This window comes from Drosophila arizonae, chromosome X, assembly GCF_054131065.1.
Source record: "Drosophila arizonae isolate 15081-1271.41 chromosome X, UAZ_ARI_1.0, whole genome shotgun sequence".
NCBI classification, from domain to species: domain Eukaryota; kingdom Metazoa; phylum Arthropoda; class Insecta; order Diptera; family Drosophilidae; genus Drosophila; species Drosophila arizonae.
Genome location: NC_142927.1, coordinates 13,122,321 through 13,140,472, shown reverse-complemented (window position 1 = coordinate 13,140,472; position 18,152 = coordinate 13,122,321). Strand labels below are relative to the sequence as shown.

The 18,152-nt window shown below is 42.9% G+C and overlaps 1 protein-coding gene across 1 annotated transcript; it reads right to left on the bottom strand.

Annotated features, from left to right (window-relative positions):
- Window positions 1–689: 689 nt before the first annotated feature.
- On the bottom strand, window positions 690–17,708 carry rudhira (breast carcinoma-amplified sequence 3 protein rudhira). The gene is made up of 8 exons (XM_089474863.1): window positions 16,334–17,708; window positions 10,216–11,343; window positions 9,817–10,120; window positions 8,838–9,750; window positions 8,462–8,768; window positions 8,119–8,363; window positions 7,889–8,038; window positions 690–5,220 (listed from the first exon to the last, which is right to left on the bottom strand). Exons 2-8 carry the CDS (start codon window positions 11,073–11,075, stop codon window positions 2,228–2,230), a joined length of 5,772 nt encoding a protein of 1,923 aa, XP_089330989.1. The 5' UTR covers window positions 11,076–11,343; window positions 16,334–17,708; the 3' UTR covers window positions 690–2,227.
- Between the last annotated feature and the right edge of the window lie 444 nt (window positions 17,709–18,152).

The following is an 18,152-nucleotide window of genomic DNA, read 5'->3' as shown; positions in this document are numbered from 1 at the left end:
ACAACTGCATCACAGATAGCAAGCTGTCATATATGAACTATTGCATAAAGGTTAATCAAAATTCTCAGTTTTCTCTTCTTCTTTGTAAAATATGCTAAATATGAACTATATATTATGAGTTCTATATGATCTAGTTATACGATCATATTGCTCCTGACTTATGCAGTACAGCTAATGCTAAGAAGTATTTATATAGAATTTGATTAGCATAGCTATGCTAAAAGACTAGTTCTGATAGATTGTTTTACTATATATTGGATTTAGCAAAGATATTTCAGCAATTTTTAAATAAAAATAAAACTATAATGATAGTAATACAAATAACAATTACTGCACTTCACAGGGTATTCCGTGAGCGACTTAATATATCCCCATCAATACACAACAAAAACTTTGTATGGTAGTTTTAACTAAAATTGCATTTATTTAATTATACATATTTAATTTAATTAATTTATAGTTGCTTTTTGTTTTTCGTTTTCTCAATGTTTTTTCTGCTTCTTTTCCATCAGTTAAAAAAAAAAAAAAAATCATAAATACTGCAAGCTATATATACAGAAAACTATTTTTGTTGTTGTTGTTCTTTTATATTTCCTTTTTACATTGGTTCAAAAGCTTTGCCGAAATGTTTGAATTTACAATTAAAAATAAAAAAAAATTCTTATATGAAAAATACTAAAATAAAAAAATATATATAAGTTCTATTTATTTTTTAGGTTTTTTCTTTGCAATTCAAATAAATAAACAGAAGAAAATTATATTAAATACAAAATAATATTTTTAAAATATATATTTATAATTTAAGCAAAGCGCCAAAAAACCAGTTGAGTTTTTTTTTTTTTAATTTTAAATTTTTTTTGAAAGTTTTTTGTTTGGGAGGATTTTGTTTCTTTGCAGTTTTGTGTTTTATTGTTATTGTTGGCTGTTGTTATAAAAACTTAACGAAGGCAAAACTTAACTCTGTACGCTCGAAGAGAGCAGCGCAGCTTAAAAAACCGTAAGCTCTGCTCACTCAAAAAAAGAGAGAGTATTGCATTGACGCAGCGAAGCTTTTAACGCTCTCAGTTGAATTGAAGTGAACAGCGCAGCTGAAAATTGCGGCTGCATTCAAGAGAGCAACGCAGCGCTGCGTCGCATTCAAGAGAGCGCAAATGCGCAGCTCTCAAGGATCAGATCTACAAAAGAAATCGAGTTCAGCGCGCAGCTCTGCGTTTAGCATTTACAGAGATTGTGGCTTTGGACAGTGTGGTTATTATTGCTTTTTTCATGTTCTATTTTAAGCTGGATTGCTAGCAGTTAAATGTGGTTTGTGTGTGTGGGGGTGTGTGTGTGAGCAAACGATTTCTTTTTATACAAATTGCGATTCTCTTGCCAAATATTTCTTTGTATTTACATCAGTAAAATTAGAGCTTTTTGAGTTTTGTTTTGGTTTTTTGATTTTTTTTTTTTTTTTTCATTTTTGCATAATTTTCTTACATATTTATTTATTTATGTATATATATGTATATATAGATGTTGAGTTTTTTTATTAACTAATAATATAACTTTTGCACTTAAAAATGGTTAGCATACATTTTTTTGTCGTTTTTGTTTTGTTTTGTTGATTTTTTTTTTGTTTTTGTAAATTTAAACAAATTGCTACAAACGCGTTTTTTTGCTGTTGTCAATAATCACATAGTTTTTTTTTGTGTAGTTTTAGATTTTTTATATAATTATTTTTTTTTTTTAGAATTTTTGCACACTTAATTATTGGGCTACAATACATATATATGCATATATGTGTGAGTGTGTAGTAGTAGTAGTAGAGAGAGTGAGGGGGAAGAGAGAGAGAGAGAGAGAGAGAGTTGTGTGCGGTTTTTGCTATTTACTTAGGCTCTAAGACGGTTGGGCTTGGGGTGGGCGTAAGTGCAAGGAGCGTGTGTATATGTGTGTGTGTGTCTGTGTGTGTGTAACGCGAATGTTTGTTGCGCTATTTGATGATGCGCGGCAGCAACGTTTGCTGCTCTGCCGGCAGCGACATCAGCTGCTGCGCCTGGTGCTGCTGTTGTTGTTTCTGCTGCTGCTGCTGCTGTTGGTATTGCTGCTGCTGCTGCTGCTGTTGCTGCGTCGACGGCACCTGCGACTGCGGCTGTGGCTGTTGTCTGACCGCGTGTGGCGTTGCCGGACTGGCGTACAAATGCCAGAGCACCACGAAACTGAACACGCACAACAAACATATTGCTAATTCTTATCTCTTGCGACGTTTCGTCTTCTTCTTTGTGGCACTCGGCTGGCCCGTGACCTGTGCCACGCCCACGCCCAAGCCCAGTGCAGCGCTGCCGCCGCTGGCTGCCGCAGCCGGCGTTGCCAGTGCGGCCAAATGTGCCGCTGTGCTGCCAGCAGCCGCCGCCGCAGCCGCAGCCGCACCGCTGGCCGCTGCCGTTGCAACTGTTGTTGCTGCTGCCGCAGTTGTGGCAACTGTTGCTGCCGCTGCTGCCGTTGTTGTTGCCGTCGCCGTTGCTGCCGTCTCGGCGCTGCTCTCCTCCGCCGATGAGGTGGACGACGATGTGGCCGCCTCGATGGCGGCAATCAAATTGATTTTATGCTCCAGCTTCTTGGTCTTCAGCTTGGCATGCGACGAGGATGCGGTCAAGCTGCTGGCATAGAGGATGTTGTCGTCCGACGTGGTCGTCGGCACAGGACCCTCGCTGTCCGTGGTGGTGCCCGAGTGGGGTGCCGTTGCGCTGCTGCCAAAGTGCAGCAGATCTTCTGGCAGTGTGGCACCAGCACCAACATCGTCATCATCATCATCATCGTCCTCATCCACATCATCATTGTCATTGTCATTGTCATTGTCATTGTCATTGTCATTGTCATCGTCATCATTATCATTGTCATCGTCTTCAGCATCAGCCTCGGCACTGAGCAACTGCTGCTGATGCTGATGCTGGGATTCACACATGCTGATGCTAATCAATGGACGCAGCTCCTCATCGTCCGCTGCCACGGCCGATTGCTGCAGCTGCAGCTGCTCCTTTTGCTGCTGCTTGGCGCGCTTGTGCTTCTTGCTCAGCTTCTTGGGCTCCTCCATGAGCAGCAGCTCCTCGGACCCCGACGAGCTGTTCGTGCTGCAGACGGACTTGTGCATCGCTGCACTCGCCAGCTGCTCCTTGCCCGCCAGCAGCTGCAGCTCCGCGTACTCATTCTCGTAGTGCAGCGAGCCGCAGAGCGCCAGGATCAGATTCTGCTCGGTGAAGCCACGTGGCGGCGGTGTTATTTTACGCGGCACTGCTCCAGCGCTCTCCTGCAGCGGACTCTCAAAGTTGATGAGACTACGCTCAGCTCCAGCTCCAGCTCCAGCTCCTGCTGCTTTGGCTGCAGTTGCCTCATCCTCATTCGCCTCCTCCTCCACCTCCGGCTCGTCGTCTCCGAGCCCTTGCAACGGCTCCAGTGCCGGCAGCGGCGGCAGCGCCTCCAGCGGCTGCAGCGCGCTCAGCAAAAAGTCATCGAAACGACTCGGCGGCTCCTGCAGCGGCGTCAGCAGTCCTGGCAGCAGTTTCTCCGTCTGCCGCTTCCCGCTGAGGCTCGGAAAATCTGCATCGCTGGCCGTTGCTGTTGTCGTTGCCGTTTGTGTTGTTGTTGTTGTTGTTTGTGTTTCTTGTGTCTGTTGTTGTTTTTCGAGAGTTCTCCAGGCGCTGCCTGACTCCGCCGGCATCAGCTCCAGCACCTTCACCTGATAGCTAACGTTCTCCTTGTCCTTGTCCATGTCCTTATCCTTGCTCCTGCCAGCTTTGCTCTTGGCCTGCTTCGTTAGCTCCGGCTTGGCGGGCTTTGTCTCTACTTCGGCCTCTTCCTGCTCCTCTTGCTCCTCCGCCTTCTGCTCTGTTTCCACATGCAGATTGAGTCCTTGTGCACTGGCACTGCTTACCATTACGGCGGCTATTGAGGCACGCTTGGCCAGCAGCCCATCGGCATAGTCCAATTCCTGTTCAGCTTGCTCTGTGTCCTTTTGGTGTTGTTGCTGCTGCAACTGTTCCTCCTTCTCCTGCTCCTGTTCCTCTTTCTGTTCCGGCTCTTGCTTTGCCTTTAGCTCCTGCTGCGCTTGTCTCTTTAGCTCCGCCTCCTGCGCCTCCTTTGCCTCCCTTGCCTCCCTTGCCTCCTGCTCCTTCTCCAGCTGTCTACGCTCTGTCTCCTGCTCGGCCTGCTTTTTGTCTTTCTTGTTGCTCTGTTGTTGTTGTTGTTGTTGTTGCTGTTGTTGTGCTGCTGCTCTGTTAGCCTTGTGCTTGGCCGCTTTGGACTTTTTGTTGCTTGGTTGATTTGTTTTTAGGGACAGCGTCGAGCTTATCGATGTCTGCAGCTCGTCCTCGAGCTGCTGCTCATCCTCGCTGATGGCAGTTGTTGTTGTTGTTGTTGTTGCTGCTGCTGCTGTAGTCGCAGTTGCAGTTGCTTTGGCAGTTGTCGTTTTGTTATTATTATTGCTGTTGTTGCTGTTGTTGTTGTTGCCCTTGGCTGGCTTATTGAGATGGGAGAGCTCAGCGAATCGCTGCGCCTGCGCCGCATCCTCGGCCGCCGCCTGAGATTTTAGCGATTTCTGCTTCTTCTCCTTCTGCGTGATAACCTCGTCCATTTCCTTGGCTATCACCGGCACAATCAGCTTATTGGCCAGCACCACCGGCGGCTGTCCCTCGCCCATGACGCCCGGCCCACCGGCCCGTCCTGCCGTCTTCAGCTCCCGCTGCTCGCGCTGCAGCTGCTCCTCGTGCCGCCGCTGCTCGGCCAGCTCGTCACAGAAGATGGCCACGACGGGCCGAAAGAGCGCCTCGTCGCAATTCTCATGGATGACGCAATCCTCCGCCGCCAGCTGACCCACCACCTCGTCCAGCATGTCTGTCTGCAGCTCACCGCTGATGCCCGCATGGACGTCCGTGACGGTGCCCAAGGGATTCACGATTTTCTCAATGCGCGGCGGCGCTGCCGCTGCCGCTGCTGCTGCTGCTGCTGCTGCTGCTGCGGCATGGCCCGGCTTGGCGCTCAGCTCGTAGCTGCAAATGTTGGGCAAGACGCTGGCCAGCGCCGAGATGGTTGCCGCACTGTGCGGCAACTCCTGCGCCGACTCCTCCTCGTCAGCCTCGTGCTCGGCCAGGGCGTCATAGTAGCAGGCATTGTCTGCTGCTGCTGCTGCTGCAGTTGTTGCTGCGGCACTTGCGGCTGCAACAGTTGCTGACTCGAGAGCTGCAACATCTGGGCAAAGGAACGCGACGACGTTTACGGACAGCGCACAGAACAGAGAAGAGAAGAGAAGAAGAGAAAACAAATTATGAGAAAAGCGCATTTTTGCCAAAAAGCCAAAGGCCAAAATTTTTTCTATATTTTCTTTGAATTTTCGTAAAATTTTGTTTTTATATATTTTCGATTTTATTTTTGGCTCTTGTTTTTAGTAAGCTTTACGTGTTAAAAAAAAAATTATAGAAGAAAAAAAAACAAAAAACAAGAAAACTTGAACTAGAAGATGCAAACGGCATAAAAAAGAACGCTTTAAGCTAAATGCAAATGGTAAAAACAATTTTTGTTTTTTTTTTTAGTGAACAAAATGTTTTGCTACGGAATTTTAGTTTTTTATATATATTTTTGCAACTGTTTTTACTAGTGTTTTTTATTTTTTATTTTGAATGCAGTGAGTTTTTTTAAGCGTATGGAAACGTAAATTAATAATATATATTTAAATATATATACAAAATATTTTATATATATTTATAGAAATAAAAATAAAAACTTGTTTTTAAATTAATTTTTTGGCTTGCAAACTTTTTAATTTTTTTAAAGGATTTTTTTTTTTTGATTTGTTAAACGAAATTAAATGGCTTTGGCTTTTTTTGTTTAATTTGAGAATTTTAATTTTAGTTATTAATATTTATTTATAAAATTTTTTAAAATTCTTTCATGTGCTCTTTCTTCTCAACTGTTCTCTGTCTCTTTCTCTCCTTCACACTTTTGCTCTCCAACTCTCTCTCTCTCTCTCTCTCTCTCTCTGTCTCTAACACTCTTTCTCTCTCACTCGCACGCGTTGTTTAAAATTTTCGTTTCATTTCCAAAAGCAAAAAGTTAGAAATTCAGGGAAAAAAAGCCCAAACAAGTGGAACGCTTGAAAAGCAGGAGAAGTAGTTCAAGTAGTAGAAGTAGAAGAAGAAGAAGAAACAGACCACGATGATGTAGAAGCAGAAGAAGAAGCAGCAAACGCAGAATAATTTTTAATTATAATTTAATTTATAGGAATAAATATATAATTTTTTTTTTTTTTTTTTTTTTTTTTTTTTTTTTACAGTACACTACCGATTTAATGAACACAATTGCATATAGAGATTAAATAGATATAGGTAGATATATGTGTATATATATCCATACATATCCACATATCATCCTTATATATGCAATTGCTGTTGAAATATTCATTTTAAAGGGGGAACTGCGGGATATACGATAGAGTTCTTGCTGAAAGAGAAGCACAATTGTGTGTTGGTGTCTTTCTCTATCTCTCTCTCTTTCTCTCTCTCCCTTTCTCATTCGTTAGTTTACAGTGGGCTCTGGCAATGAGAGTCCTAAACAACAGAAAAGTAATCCGGAGAGAAATAGTGCAAAATAGAGTGTATTGGTAGATATAGTATAGAAGCCAATTGCTGTGTGTATGTGTGCTTGTGTTTGTGTGTATGTGTGCTTGTGTATGTGTTTGTGTGTGTCTGCAAAAGTTGACAAATTTTCAATTTTGATTAGCTTAAATTAAGTTTATATTATTAAAATGTAAACAGGTTTTTTTTTCTCTTCTTTTGTCTATAATAATGGCAAATGTTGAAAGCAAAATTTTAAGGGTGACCATAGCTGCGCAAAACACCAGAAAAAATATAAGTATAGCAGATAATTTAATTTAAAATTAAATTTTGTAAAAAATTATTTTAAATACAAAAAAAATTGTCTAATCCAATTAATATTTTAATTTACAAAAGTTTTCCTTAGCGAGTGCTCACTGTAGCGTATAGCTTTATGGATTTTGGGATACACACACACATACACACACACGCACACATGTGGATTGAATGATATGATGAGCAGAATGATATATGATTAGGTTATAGGACTGATCGGGTAGCATTAATTGGGATATATCTATATATACTATATGTGGGGGTATATCTGTGTATATATAGAAAGGCAATCACAACTAAACAACAGCAAAATTAGAAGAGAAAAAAATAGAAGGAGAAACCAATGCCAATTTCGTGGTGTTTTTTTTTTTTTTTTTTACGTTTGCTTCAATTCAGAAATTTGCCAATTGTAAAATTTACATTTCTCATAAAGCGTTCAAAAAATGAATAATCACAATAATAACCAGAACAATAATAATAATAATAACCATAAAATTGATAATAATATTAATAGTCAAAACATTCAATAAATGAATTTAGCTCAAAGGCAAAACTTGAGAAACAGGTAAAGCTTAGCTAACGATAAACGATAACGATAACTGTAATCGATTTAGTGCAGTGCTCAAATGTGATATACATATATTCGATAGTTCATTACATATATGAATGATATCTTAAGACAGAAATCTTTACAATCACATTTGAGCACTAACTCTCTATATAAATATATATGTATGTATATAGTTTAGAATCCCGATAATTCGTAATAGCAAGATCAGTTTTTTTTTTTCGATTTCTACAGAAATTCAATTTATCGAAAATTATTGAGAACATTTTTCTTTCAAGAGTATAGAATTTTTTGTCGATTTATCGCGATTTTTGAGTTATCGAGACTCGACTGTACATATACTTGATAGCACAGTTTAAGCATACATATATATGTATATCGGTATATCACAATATCTGAGTTTGCTTTTACTATATAGACTTACCGGTATCGCGACGCGCTGCCATCGTTGAGGGCGACTCGCGCATGGCATCGGCCAGATCCTCCTTCAGACGCATATCGCCGTGTCCATAGTCGGAGTCCAAGTGTCCATGTCGAAAGCGATCCATCAGCTTGGGGCTCTGCTCAATGCTGCCTGCAGCGGCGCATTTATAAATGATGAAGATTTCGAGTTATTTTCCCTATTCGCTCGCTTCAGGTATTTCAAGCACTTACTGTATGAACCGGACTCAATGAGCACCGGCACTCCGGCACGTGCGGTGCTGCCCACACTGGCTCCGCCCATCGCACCGCCAGCAACGTTTAGCGGCATATTCAATGGACTGGAACGCTCGACGGCGGCAATGATGGCACCACCGCCCGACGCACCACAGCCCGCTGATGTCGAGGGCAGCGTTGTGGTTGTCGTCTTGGTAACGCCTATTTCCACAGCCTCCGCATCCACGTGATTCAAATTGGAGCTGCACGAGATTAAAAAGAGAGATTAATAAGACTATTCTAGTTTATCTATCTATGTATATCTATCTATGTATATGTAGGTGTCCCGTCCGTCTCTTACCCGCTGGGCGTATTGTAGTTCTTGAATACGAACTGCGGCCCCATCCAGAGCCGGCGATGGGGCCCCGCATGGGTGATAATTTCGACTTGAGCCAACCAGCTCTCGGGCCGCTCGTCGGCCTCATCGAAATGATGGGCGCTGTCCATGAGGAGGCTGGCATGGCGATCCTTGATCAGCCAATTGTCCAGCGCTAGCGGTGGTATAATTTCATGAGATCCATCCTTGCGTCGGCCCAGATTCCACTGCGCCTTGGCCTCCACCTCCAGCTCAATGGGCGTATCATCACATATCTTCTCTTTGGCAACATCTGCAAAAAGGAATGCAAGTTTTAGCTAATCCAAATTCTCGATATCTTCTCCCATGGAGTATCACTCACTTGAGGCTAACTTCGTGTCCAGATCGTACTGTATGAGCGCTCCGTGGCCGGCCATCACGAATAGCGAATCGACGGCCTTGCGCTGGACTCGATGCGGTGCCTCGCGCGTCGCCGTTGGCGGCTCCAGCAGCCAGGAGCGCGACTTGGCAAAGGTGGCACAGACGCTCAGCGGCTTGCCGCAGTCATCCGACAGCGAGGACAGGCGTTGACGCTGATGGGAGCTGACGCCGCCGCCACTGCTGCCGCCGATGCCAGAGCCGCCGCCACCGCCGCCCAAGCCGCCGCCACCCATGCCCGAACCGCCGCCCATGGTCGCGCTGCCTGGCGGCGAGCCGAGCACAAATGGCTGACGCAGCTGCGCCAGCGGCTGAACCACCGTGGGTCGTGGAAAGGGCGGCAATGTGGGATTGTGATACGGCTGCAGCGACTGCACAAACGTGGTGCTCTCCGAGTGGGAGATGGGCGAGCTGGAGCGCCCGTCGGCGCCCAGGCCGGCGCTGCGATGGAAACGCGACAGCTTGTTGACCACATGCAACGAGGTGTGGGTGCGTACGCCCATGGCGCCGCCGTATGGCGTTATGGGGAAGACATGGGTGGTGCCGCGCAGCGTGGAGACGGCCGCCCAGCGGGAGTCCAGCGAGAAGGCAATATGCTGCACCTTGGCGCTCGTGTCGCCGCGATGCAGCACATACAGATGATGCACTGCCGCCAGACTGGAGCCCACCGGATGGGGCTGGATGCGAAAGACATGGAAATCGTGACCTCGACGATCCGCTGTTAGCAACAGCATGCCAGAGCTATCGAATTCCATGGCAACCAGCGCCTCGCTGTGCGCCACAAAGTGGGCAATAATTGGATCGCTCATCGAGCCGAGCGGCGTGCCCGTCGTCGGGCTGTAGTCCTTGATGGGATGCTGCAAGAGCGAAAAGCAGATGGTCAGAGGATCTATGAACTGTGTCTGTCTTGTCTCGCACTTTACCTTCACATCGATAATGGTCACCACGCCCGACTGCTTGCCATCGGCGCCGCCGCTGGCCGAGTCGAAGCTGCTGCTCTTGGAGCTGTTGCCACTGCCGGCACTGGTGCCGGTCAAGCCGGCGGCCACCTGTTCGCCCAGCTCCCGCAGCCCCTTGCCAAAGGACTTGGCCGCATTCAGCACCGTCGCCGTATAGCTGGGGACGCCCTCGCCATCGCAGCCGCCGCCGCTGCGCTTGGAGTGGAGCAACTTGTGCTCCGCATACGCTAGCCAGCGTGGACCGAGCGCAATGGGATTGGGATTGATACTAGAGGAGAGCAAGAGAGAGAGAGAGAGAGAGAGAGAGAGGGAGAGAGCGAGCATAAGCTTAGAGATTCTTGCATGAAAATAGTTTTCACTTACCCCGGACTGGGAAAGCAGGTGGTTATAGTGAGGCGATCCTCCAGAGTGCGCGCATCGAACACCGCCAGACGCTCGTGGAAGCTTATGACGACCGCTGAGCGATTGGCCTGAATGTCCAGCACGGGATTCTTGAATTTGATGGTCTTCACCTGGACGCCCGTTTTCAGGGAGACAAAGTTGACGGCACTGAAGTGGGAGGCGCCGGCGTGCGAGGGATTGCCCATGCCGCCGCCCGACATTCCCGAGGAGCCACTGCCACCAGCTCCGCCCGAGAATTGGCCACCAGATAGCATAGTGTTGGCAGCAGCGCTGCCGCCATCGACGAAGGCCAGCAAGGGTCGCTTGTCGGCAAATGCATCCACGGGCTCGTCGGCCCGCCCGTTGTCATCCAGACCGGTGGCAGCTGTCAGCGGTGTGGGCAGCACGCGCAGGGCGGTGACGACGCCATGGCGCCAGGATAACACCTCCACGGCCTCACCGTTGGCAGGTATGGCCCACACCTGGACGCCCAGGCCGTAGCCGAGAATGAGTAGGAGCGGTGGTGCTGCATTGCCCTCCAGCTCCCAGTCGTCGCCGAAGCGAGGATCGCTCACATCAGCGCTCGTCTCGAAGCGGGCCCAGGTGATTGTGTCCTTGGGATCCTGCACCGGCTGATGGACCAAGGTGACATCGTTAATGAACCCAATGGCCGAGTCCAGGATCGAGCGATCGCTGACTGTTTGTGGCGGCACCACGGCCGGCATGGACATGCCTCCTCGCAGTCCAATGTTGCCGCTGCCGCCGCCTCCACCTCCGCCGCCGCCTGCAGCATGATGATGTAGGTGATGGCTGTGATGGCGGCGCGGCGAATCCGCGGACATTGTCTGTGTTGTGGTGTGTGTGCGACGGCTGTCGCCCGTCTCAGCTGTTTGGTTCAATCAAAGCGAGAGCGTGAGTGTAGAGAGAGAGCGTCGTTGTCGCTCGCTCGCTCGCTTAGCTGGAGGATAGTGATGATGATGATGATGACGATGATGATGGGTGACGGAGACGGAGACAGGCTGTCTGTCTATATGCCTGTCTGCTGACTGCGCTGCCGCTGCGGCCTCTGCTCACGTCTCTGTGTATGTGTTGCTGCTCAGCTGTTGTCAACTGCAAAGTAGAAAGCAAAAAAAAGAGAAATAAATAAATAAATAAACAAACTGCAAGCGCTACTCTCCATCTCTCTCTGGCACACTTTGCTAAATGCAGCTCGCACACACACACACACACACACACACACACACACACACACACACACACACACACTTGCTCTCTCGTTCGTTTCGTGTTTTTGTATCGCTCTCGCCGATATTTCAATTCCATTTCGTTGCGTACATATGGCTTTTGCTTTGTCTCAATCAAACGCTTTTAATCTTTGCACACTCGTGTGCCATGCTCTCCCCCATTCCTCATCTCTCACCCAACGCCCAGCACCCACACCCACCATTCCCCGCAGCCCTTTTAAGTTTTATTAGCGCATTACGTGTTTCTTTTTTCTTTCAACTTTTTATTTTTGCCTCGCATACACACACACACATGCCAGGGGGGCGACAGCAATTCCATGGGGCGTAAATTAAGTGCAATGAAACCAATATATGGCTACAGTGAACGCCATGAAATTGAACACATGTATTAATTTTAATAAACAACGTCAATGGCAGCTAGTGCAGGTAACAAACTAATAAATAAATAAATAAATGAAATGCAACTTTAAATAAAGAAACGCCAATCCAAGCAAATTCGTAAACAAATTTTTGCAACGTGCTACGCTGTTGTTATTGCTGTAATATACATATATGTACATATGTGTGTCATGAACACACACATACATACACATAAGTACATATGCACGTTAAGCAAGCCGTAGTTATCAACATCAGACCACAGCAGCAGCAGCAGAAACAGCGGAACCAAAAGAAACGAAACAAGCACAAAGCAATAGCAAAAGCAAACGGCAATAGCAACGGCACACGAAAACGCAAAGCCAAGCCAAGCTTGCGGTGCGAGCGAGACGCAGCGAGCAACAGCTGTCCGAAGCGAATACCCAAATAGCAACAGTATCCATTAACCCATATGCAGGCCAAGTGCATGTTTGTCACACACAGATGATTTTTGTTTTTGTTTCTATTGTTATTTTATTTTTTTCTATTTAATAGGCAAAAGGTTATATGTGCTTTCTTGAAAATTTGTAAACAATTTGCCAAATTGTTGTTGTCAGTTCAGAAGTGATTTACTTATCGCTTTGCTAGAGCTTATCGTGCCGATAAAGTCGTTATTTTGTTCTTGGTTACGAACAAAATATTCCATGGCAAGTCATTTAACCCATTTAGATGCACACGTGTATTAATTGCGTTTGATATACAGAGTGCTGACACTGTGGGGTACGTACATACATATGTACATATATAATGTATAGAGTGTATGTATGTAAATATTGTTTGATAAGCTAATATGACGTATGTATATATATGTAGGTATATAAATATGAAAAAGTGTAGTGTATGAGAGCCAATCCCACAAGCCAAAGATCAACATTGTGAAATAATATATGCACATAGCTATTAAATACACTTACATACATACACACACACATGTACATATGTAGATGTGTAAGCTGCGACCCAGTAATGAAATTTCCAGCAATTCAATAAATAATTTAATTGATGTCGAACATAATGTAATACGTGCTCGAATTAAAGATACCTTATTTGCAATGCTATTTATTTATTGCTCTTTTGTTTCTTTTTTGTTAACTGGAAATATTTACTGTTATATAAAAACAACAATACATTTAATTCATATTGATTAAAATAAATTAATTAACCAGTTTTTAGAACAGGTTAAGCTCACACACACACACATACAAACACTGCCCATTTTATAGGGTATGCAGCGAATGATATTGAAATGGATATACAATTGCGCACAACAGTATGGGTTAAAGTTAAACGAAAAACTATTTTTACAAAGCGCATGACGCATTGCAAAGTTGATTTGAGTTTAAATATGTGTGTTGTGGCTCTTTGTGTTTTAAGTAGCTGGAAGAGAGAGCGGGAGAGCGAGAGTGAAGAAGGAGGGAGAGACTAGCGCACTGGGCACTAAACGTTGCATTCCTTAATTGACTTGCGCACACGCGCATCAGCGACAACAATAGCAATAGCAATGGCAATGCCAACTAAAAGCAATGTCACACACACACACACACACACAGAGGCAGCTGTGGGGGATATGCATAGGTATGTGTATAGCTGCATTCAAGAGCAACAGTTACCTCTCGCCACGACTCAGCGTAGCCAGCCACCCGCTCATAGAACGCAACGCACTTTGTCTTTGTTTTGACATAGGCAGCAAAATAAAAGCAACAACCAATGTCGACCGTTGTCTGCGAGCTTTTTGCTTTGTGTGCCACTAACTGGCTGCGTCTGTGTGTGTGTAAATTGGTGTATCAATGTTAATAAGCTAGCTACTCAGCGAGTTGAGCCAATGGTTCCGTTCGTTCGATTTCTTTGTGCACGCAAAATCAAATACACACATACATACATAAATATGCACAGTAAAAAGCTCATGTGTCTGCGTATGCTTGTGTGTGTGTTATTGTTTATGCTGTTCATTGCCAAAGCCACTTGACAAAATCCACGCAAAGCGTTTTTGGTAGACAAAGAAAAATCACAACAAAACGCAACACAAAAACACGCACACACATACTAAGCATTTATGAACAGGTGTTACTATAAATATGTATATGTACATGCATACAGCATTTCAAAAGCGCACGAAATGCTATCAAAGTTGAAGAGCGAGAGTGGGGGGAGATAGAGAGGGAGTGCGTGTAAATGAAAGAGAGACAGGACACTAATTGAACAATAAGCATTTTGAAGTTGATTATGTGAAGGAGAGCTTTTGAATGCGTCATAGGAAACTCAACGAACTAATCCATAAAGGAATAATTGAAGAAAATTTTAATAAATTTGAAGTGTGCAAGAAATTGAATGGTTTTCTTATAATCGCATATTGAAATTGATTATAATTTATATTTTTTATTTAATTAACTTAATTAAGGCAAAGAAAACGTAAAGAGAGAGAGAGAGTGTGAGAGAGAGGGAGAGAAAATAGCAACAGGTCAACAAAAGATTTTTGTATACAATTTTGCACATTTCATATGTGTGTATCTATAAAAATTGCTGAATTAGGAATTTTGTTTGATAAATTGTATTTTCATTATTCACCCGTCTCCTGCTATTCCTCCTCCCCCCTCTGTTCAGAATGTGGCTTTCATTGCTTTTCAAATCACGTACGAAAGACACGAATATTCACTGAAAGCACAATACGAAATGCGCTCAAGAGCTTTGTACTAATACATGGGTATTCTTCGCACCAATACCAATGGAAAGCTGTTGCCAACTTACATATTTGTTGTAATTCATTCTTGTTACACCCCTCACTCACTCATTCACTTGTTTTGCACTGATTTCGTTTCATTTCTAAACATTCGCACTCACAACAAAATATTTGGCAAACATTTTGCGGTAAATTTCAAACAATTCGAACCTGAAACTGCAAGCTAGAACGAGAAAGGGAAAGCGCAGGCAAGCGTTAGAGTGAGCGTACCAGCATCATCTTTATGCTTTTGCAATTTTGTATACCAACAAAAAGTAAAACGAAAAACATTAAAACATACAAACTCATAAACAAAATGAATTAACAGAGTGCTACGAAAATGGTCGCTGAACTGTGTGAAAAAAGTTAAATATAAATCAAAAGCAAACGAAATAAAATGATTGTGTCATTAGCAATGCATTCGCTGTCTTGTCTCTTCTCCTCCTTTCTCATCTTGTACAATTGCTTTATTTTTAGTGGCTGCTGCTAATAATTTTTGGAAACAAAGAGGCCCCCTGCAGCCCAAAAGGCAATTATCAAAATAAGAATCAGAGCAAATAGAAGAAAAACAAAAACAAAATGAAGTAACAACAACAAACAAACACACACACACACACACACACACACATACACGACGGTCAGCTGCAACGAAATGTTGTTTTTATGCTCTTTCTTTTATCGCCTCTCTTTCAACTGGCAGAGCGTCATGCACAGTGATACAAATGCATAAGAAAATTGCAAGCAGAAGTAAACAACATATTTATACGTCTCAGATTTCAATGTATAGAAATTTGTATATAATATAAATATGCTAGCGTTTGATGTTATGAATAAATAAACCAGTTTAATTTATTAAATGAATAACATAAATCAACTTTATGTGAAATTTCTAATCAAATGAGTGATTGCTAACTATGCAAGCTATCATTACTTAGTTAACTATTTCCATGATATTTAGTTTAATGTATTTTACAGTTGATAATATTAAGATTTTTTTTTAAATTTAATTAAATTCAATATTTACATGTATATATTTATACATATATACATTGTTAACCAATGTGCCAAAGTGTTTCATTATCAGTTTGTTTCATTTGGTTGCGTTTCGCTCTGCTGTCCGTTGTCTGTCTAACGCGCACTGCTCGCTTATACATATATAAATACATATAAGTATATGGATGTGTATATATATGTGTGTGTGCGTATCTGCGTGTATATCAGTGTGTCGATTGTATATACGTATGTTTGTGTATATTTTTTGAAAGCACAGCGAACTTAGGCAAAATAAAAATAAAAAAAAAAACACTGCTTTTACACGAATATAACGGATATACATATGTGACAAAAACATTATGAAATCAAGTAATGCAAATATATATGCAAAATATACACGCATACGTCGCTTGCATGCCTTTAGTAACAATTTAGAGGTGGGCCACACGTATACAAGCAAACACATACACTCACACATATGCCCGTCTGTGTATTTGTGTGTACTTGAAAGAGTTTCGAAAAGCGAACAACAGATAAACAATAAACAACAAAAAATTGCATAAAAATAACATTTGTTTTTCAATACAAATTTTTGTTTTTCTCCTTCGCTAATTTCGCGCGTCAACAATAATGAAACAATAAAAAAAAATTAGAATAATAAAAAAAAAGAAGATATGAAAAATAGAAGAGAAAGACACAATAGAAACAACGACAACAACAGTAAACTTACCACTTGACGCTGCTGCTTCTGGTGGCGTTGTTGTTACGACGTCAAGAAACAGTTGAGAATTGGTGGATAGGAGCAGCAGCAACAGCAGCAGCAGCAGCAACAACAATGCGAGCCTGCTCGTTCCAGTTCCGCACGTTCCGCTGCTCAACTTTTTCTTTCGTGTTTTCGCTGCTTACGACTGAGGACACAGTGGAAGAAGCTGAGTACAGCGTACAAAAACAAAAGCAACACAAACAAAAATCATATGTTTTCAGCTGTTGTCGTTTCTATTGCTGCGTAGCTTTCGTCTTCTTTGCTTTGTTATTATTGTTGCTGTTGTTTTTGTTGTTGTGTGTTTGAGCTATTTGCTGTTAAAGTTGTTTCGTTGTAGTTGTTACAGTCGGCAGCAGCAGCAACAGTAATTTGATTTAGTTTTTATATTTTGGCTGGCAACAAACAAACTGCGTCTTGCGTTCTTCTTTGAACTCTCCACTGCTAGCGACTGTTGACGCCCACACAAAGGCAGACGCACATACACTCACTCACGCTGCAGCTGCAAACACAAAGTCGAGCTTAGAAACAAACTTTCAAGTGCAAAGCTCCGAGTTTGTTTGAATTGTGTCAAAAAAAACCAAAATGAATTACGAAAAAAAAAGAACGACAACAGCCGTCGCTACTGTTGCTGTTGACGTCGCAGTCGTCGCTGCTGCTCTGTTTTGTTGTTGCTATTGCTGCTGCTGCCTCGCTCGCACCCACGCTCACCACCACTCACAGGCACACACACGCACACAGCGGAGAGGCTGCTGGCTGCGACGTCTGCGTCGTACGTTCTTTGCTGTTCGTATTCGTTTTTTGTTTTCTGTTTTCGATTCAGCTTCTGCCTCAGCTGCTGCTGGTATGTTGTTGTTGTTGGTTTTTGCTGTTGCTGCTGCTTCTTGCTAGCACACAAATTTACTGCGACATTAAAATTAAATCTCTGTTGCGTTCTTATTTTCTTTTACTTTTAACTTTACTCCACGGATTTGTATTTGTTTTCCATCAAGTGCTGTTGTTGTTATTATTGCTGCTGCTGCTGCTGCCTATTGCGCTTTTAATCGATTTCACTTTTTTCTGCGTTTTTCTACTGCTGCTGCTGCTGCCCGTGCAGCCAACTACAAACACACAATAACAAAAAAAGAGCTCGAACAATAACAAAAAATATTTGCTTTTTCTTTTATAAATTTTGGCTGTTGCTTTAAGCCAAGGCTTATTTCGTGTCTTCGTATTAGTTATTTTATAATATTTTTGCACACTTGTACACAAAATTGATTTGTGTTGTGTTGTTGTGGCGCTGTCGTCGTTGCTGTTGCTATTGCTCGAAACGCGTTCGCAGTGAATAGAGCTGTAAGCCTTTGGCCGATACAATCGATTGCAGCGATATTCGCTGATGGCTGCTTACTATCGATATGTCATTGCAACTTATCGCGCAATTTGAATTTAATTGTTATTTTTACTTTGTCTAGTTTGCCTCGAGCAAATATTCGTTGCTAAAATAATGCTTGCAATATATATATATTTTTTTTATATTTTTTTTTTGTTTAATTCTAGTCTTAGGTGCTAAATGCAAGGAAATCGTAAGAAAACATTTTAATTTTATGTAAATTATTTTACATTAATTATTATCGATAAAAACGTATATTTTGAAAACCATCATATGTAATAATTTGAATAATAGTTTGAATTGAGCTACATTTATATTGTAATGTACTTCAATCGTATGAACGAAAAACGTGAGGCAAATAGAGCAGCTAAATAAATGTTGTTTAGTCTCAATGCGATTGTTATCGCTGAGAATCTCAAG

Excerpts from the sequence above, each read along its gene's own strand:
- rudhira (XM_089474863.1), bottom strand. The coding sequence starts at position 11,075 with ATGTCCGCGGATTCGCCGCGCCGCCATCACAGCCATCACCTACATCAT. Across the intron at positions 9,751-9,816 it reads TGACCATTATCGATGTGAAG|CATCCCATCAAGGACTACAG; the intron begins GTAAAGTGCGAG and ends TCGCTCTTGCAG. Across the intron at positions 8,364-8,461 it reads AACTACAATACGCCCAGCGG|CTCCAATTTGAATCACGTGG; the intron begins GTAAGAGACGGA and ends AATCTCGTGCAG.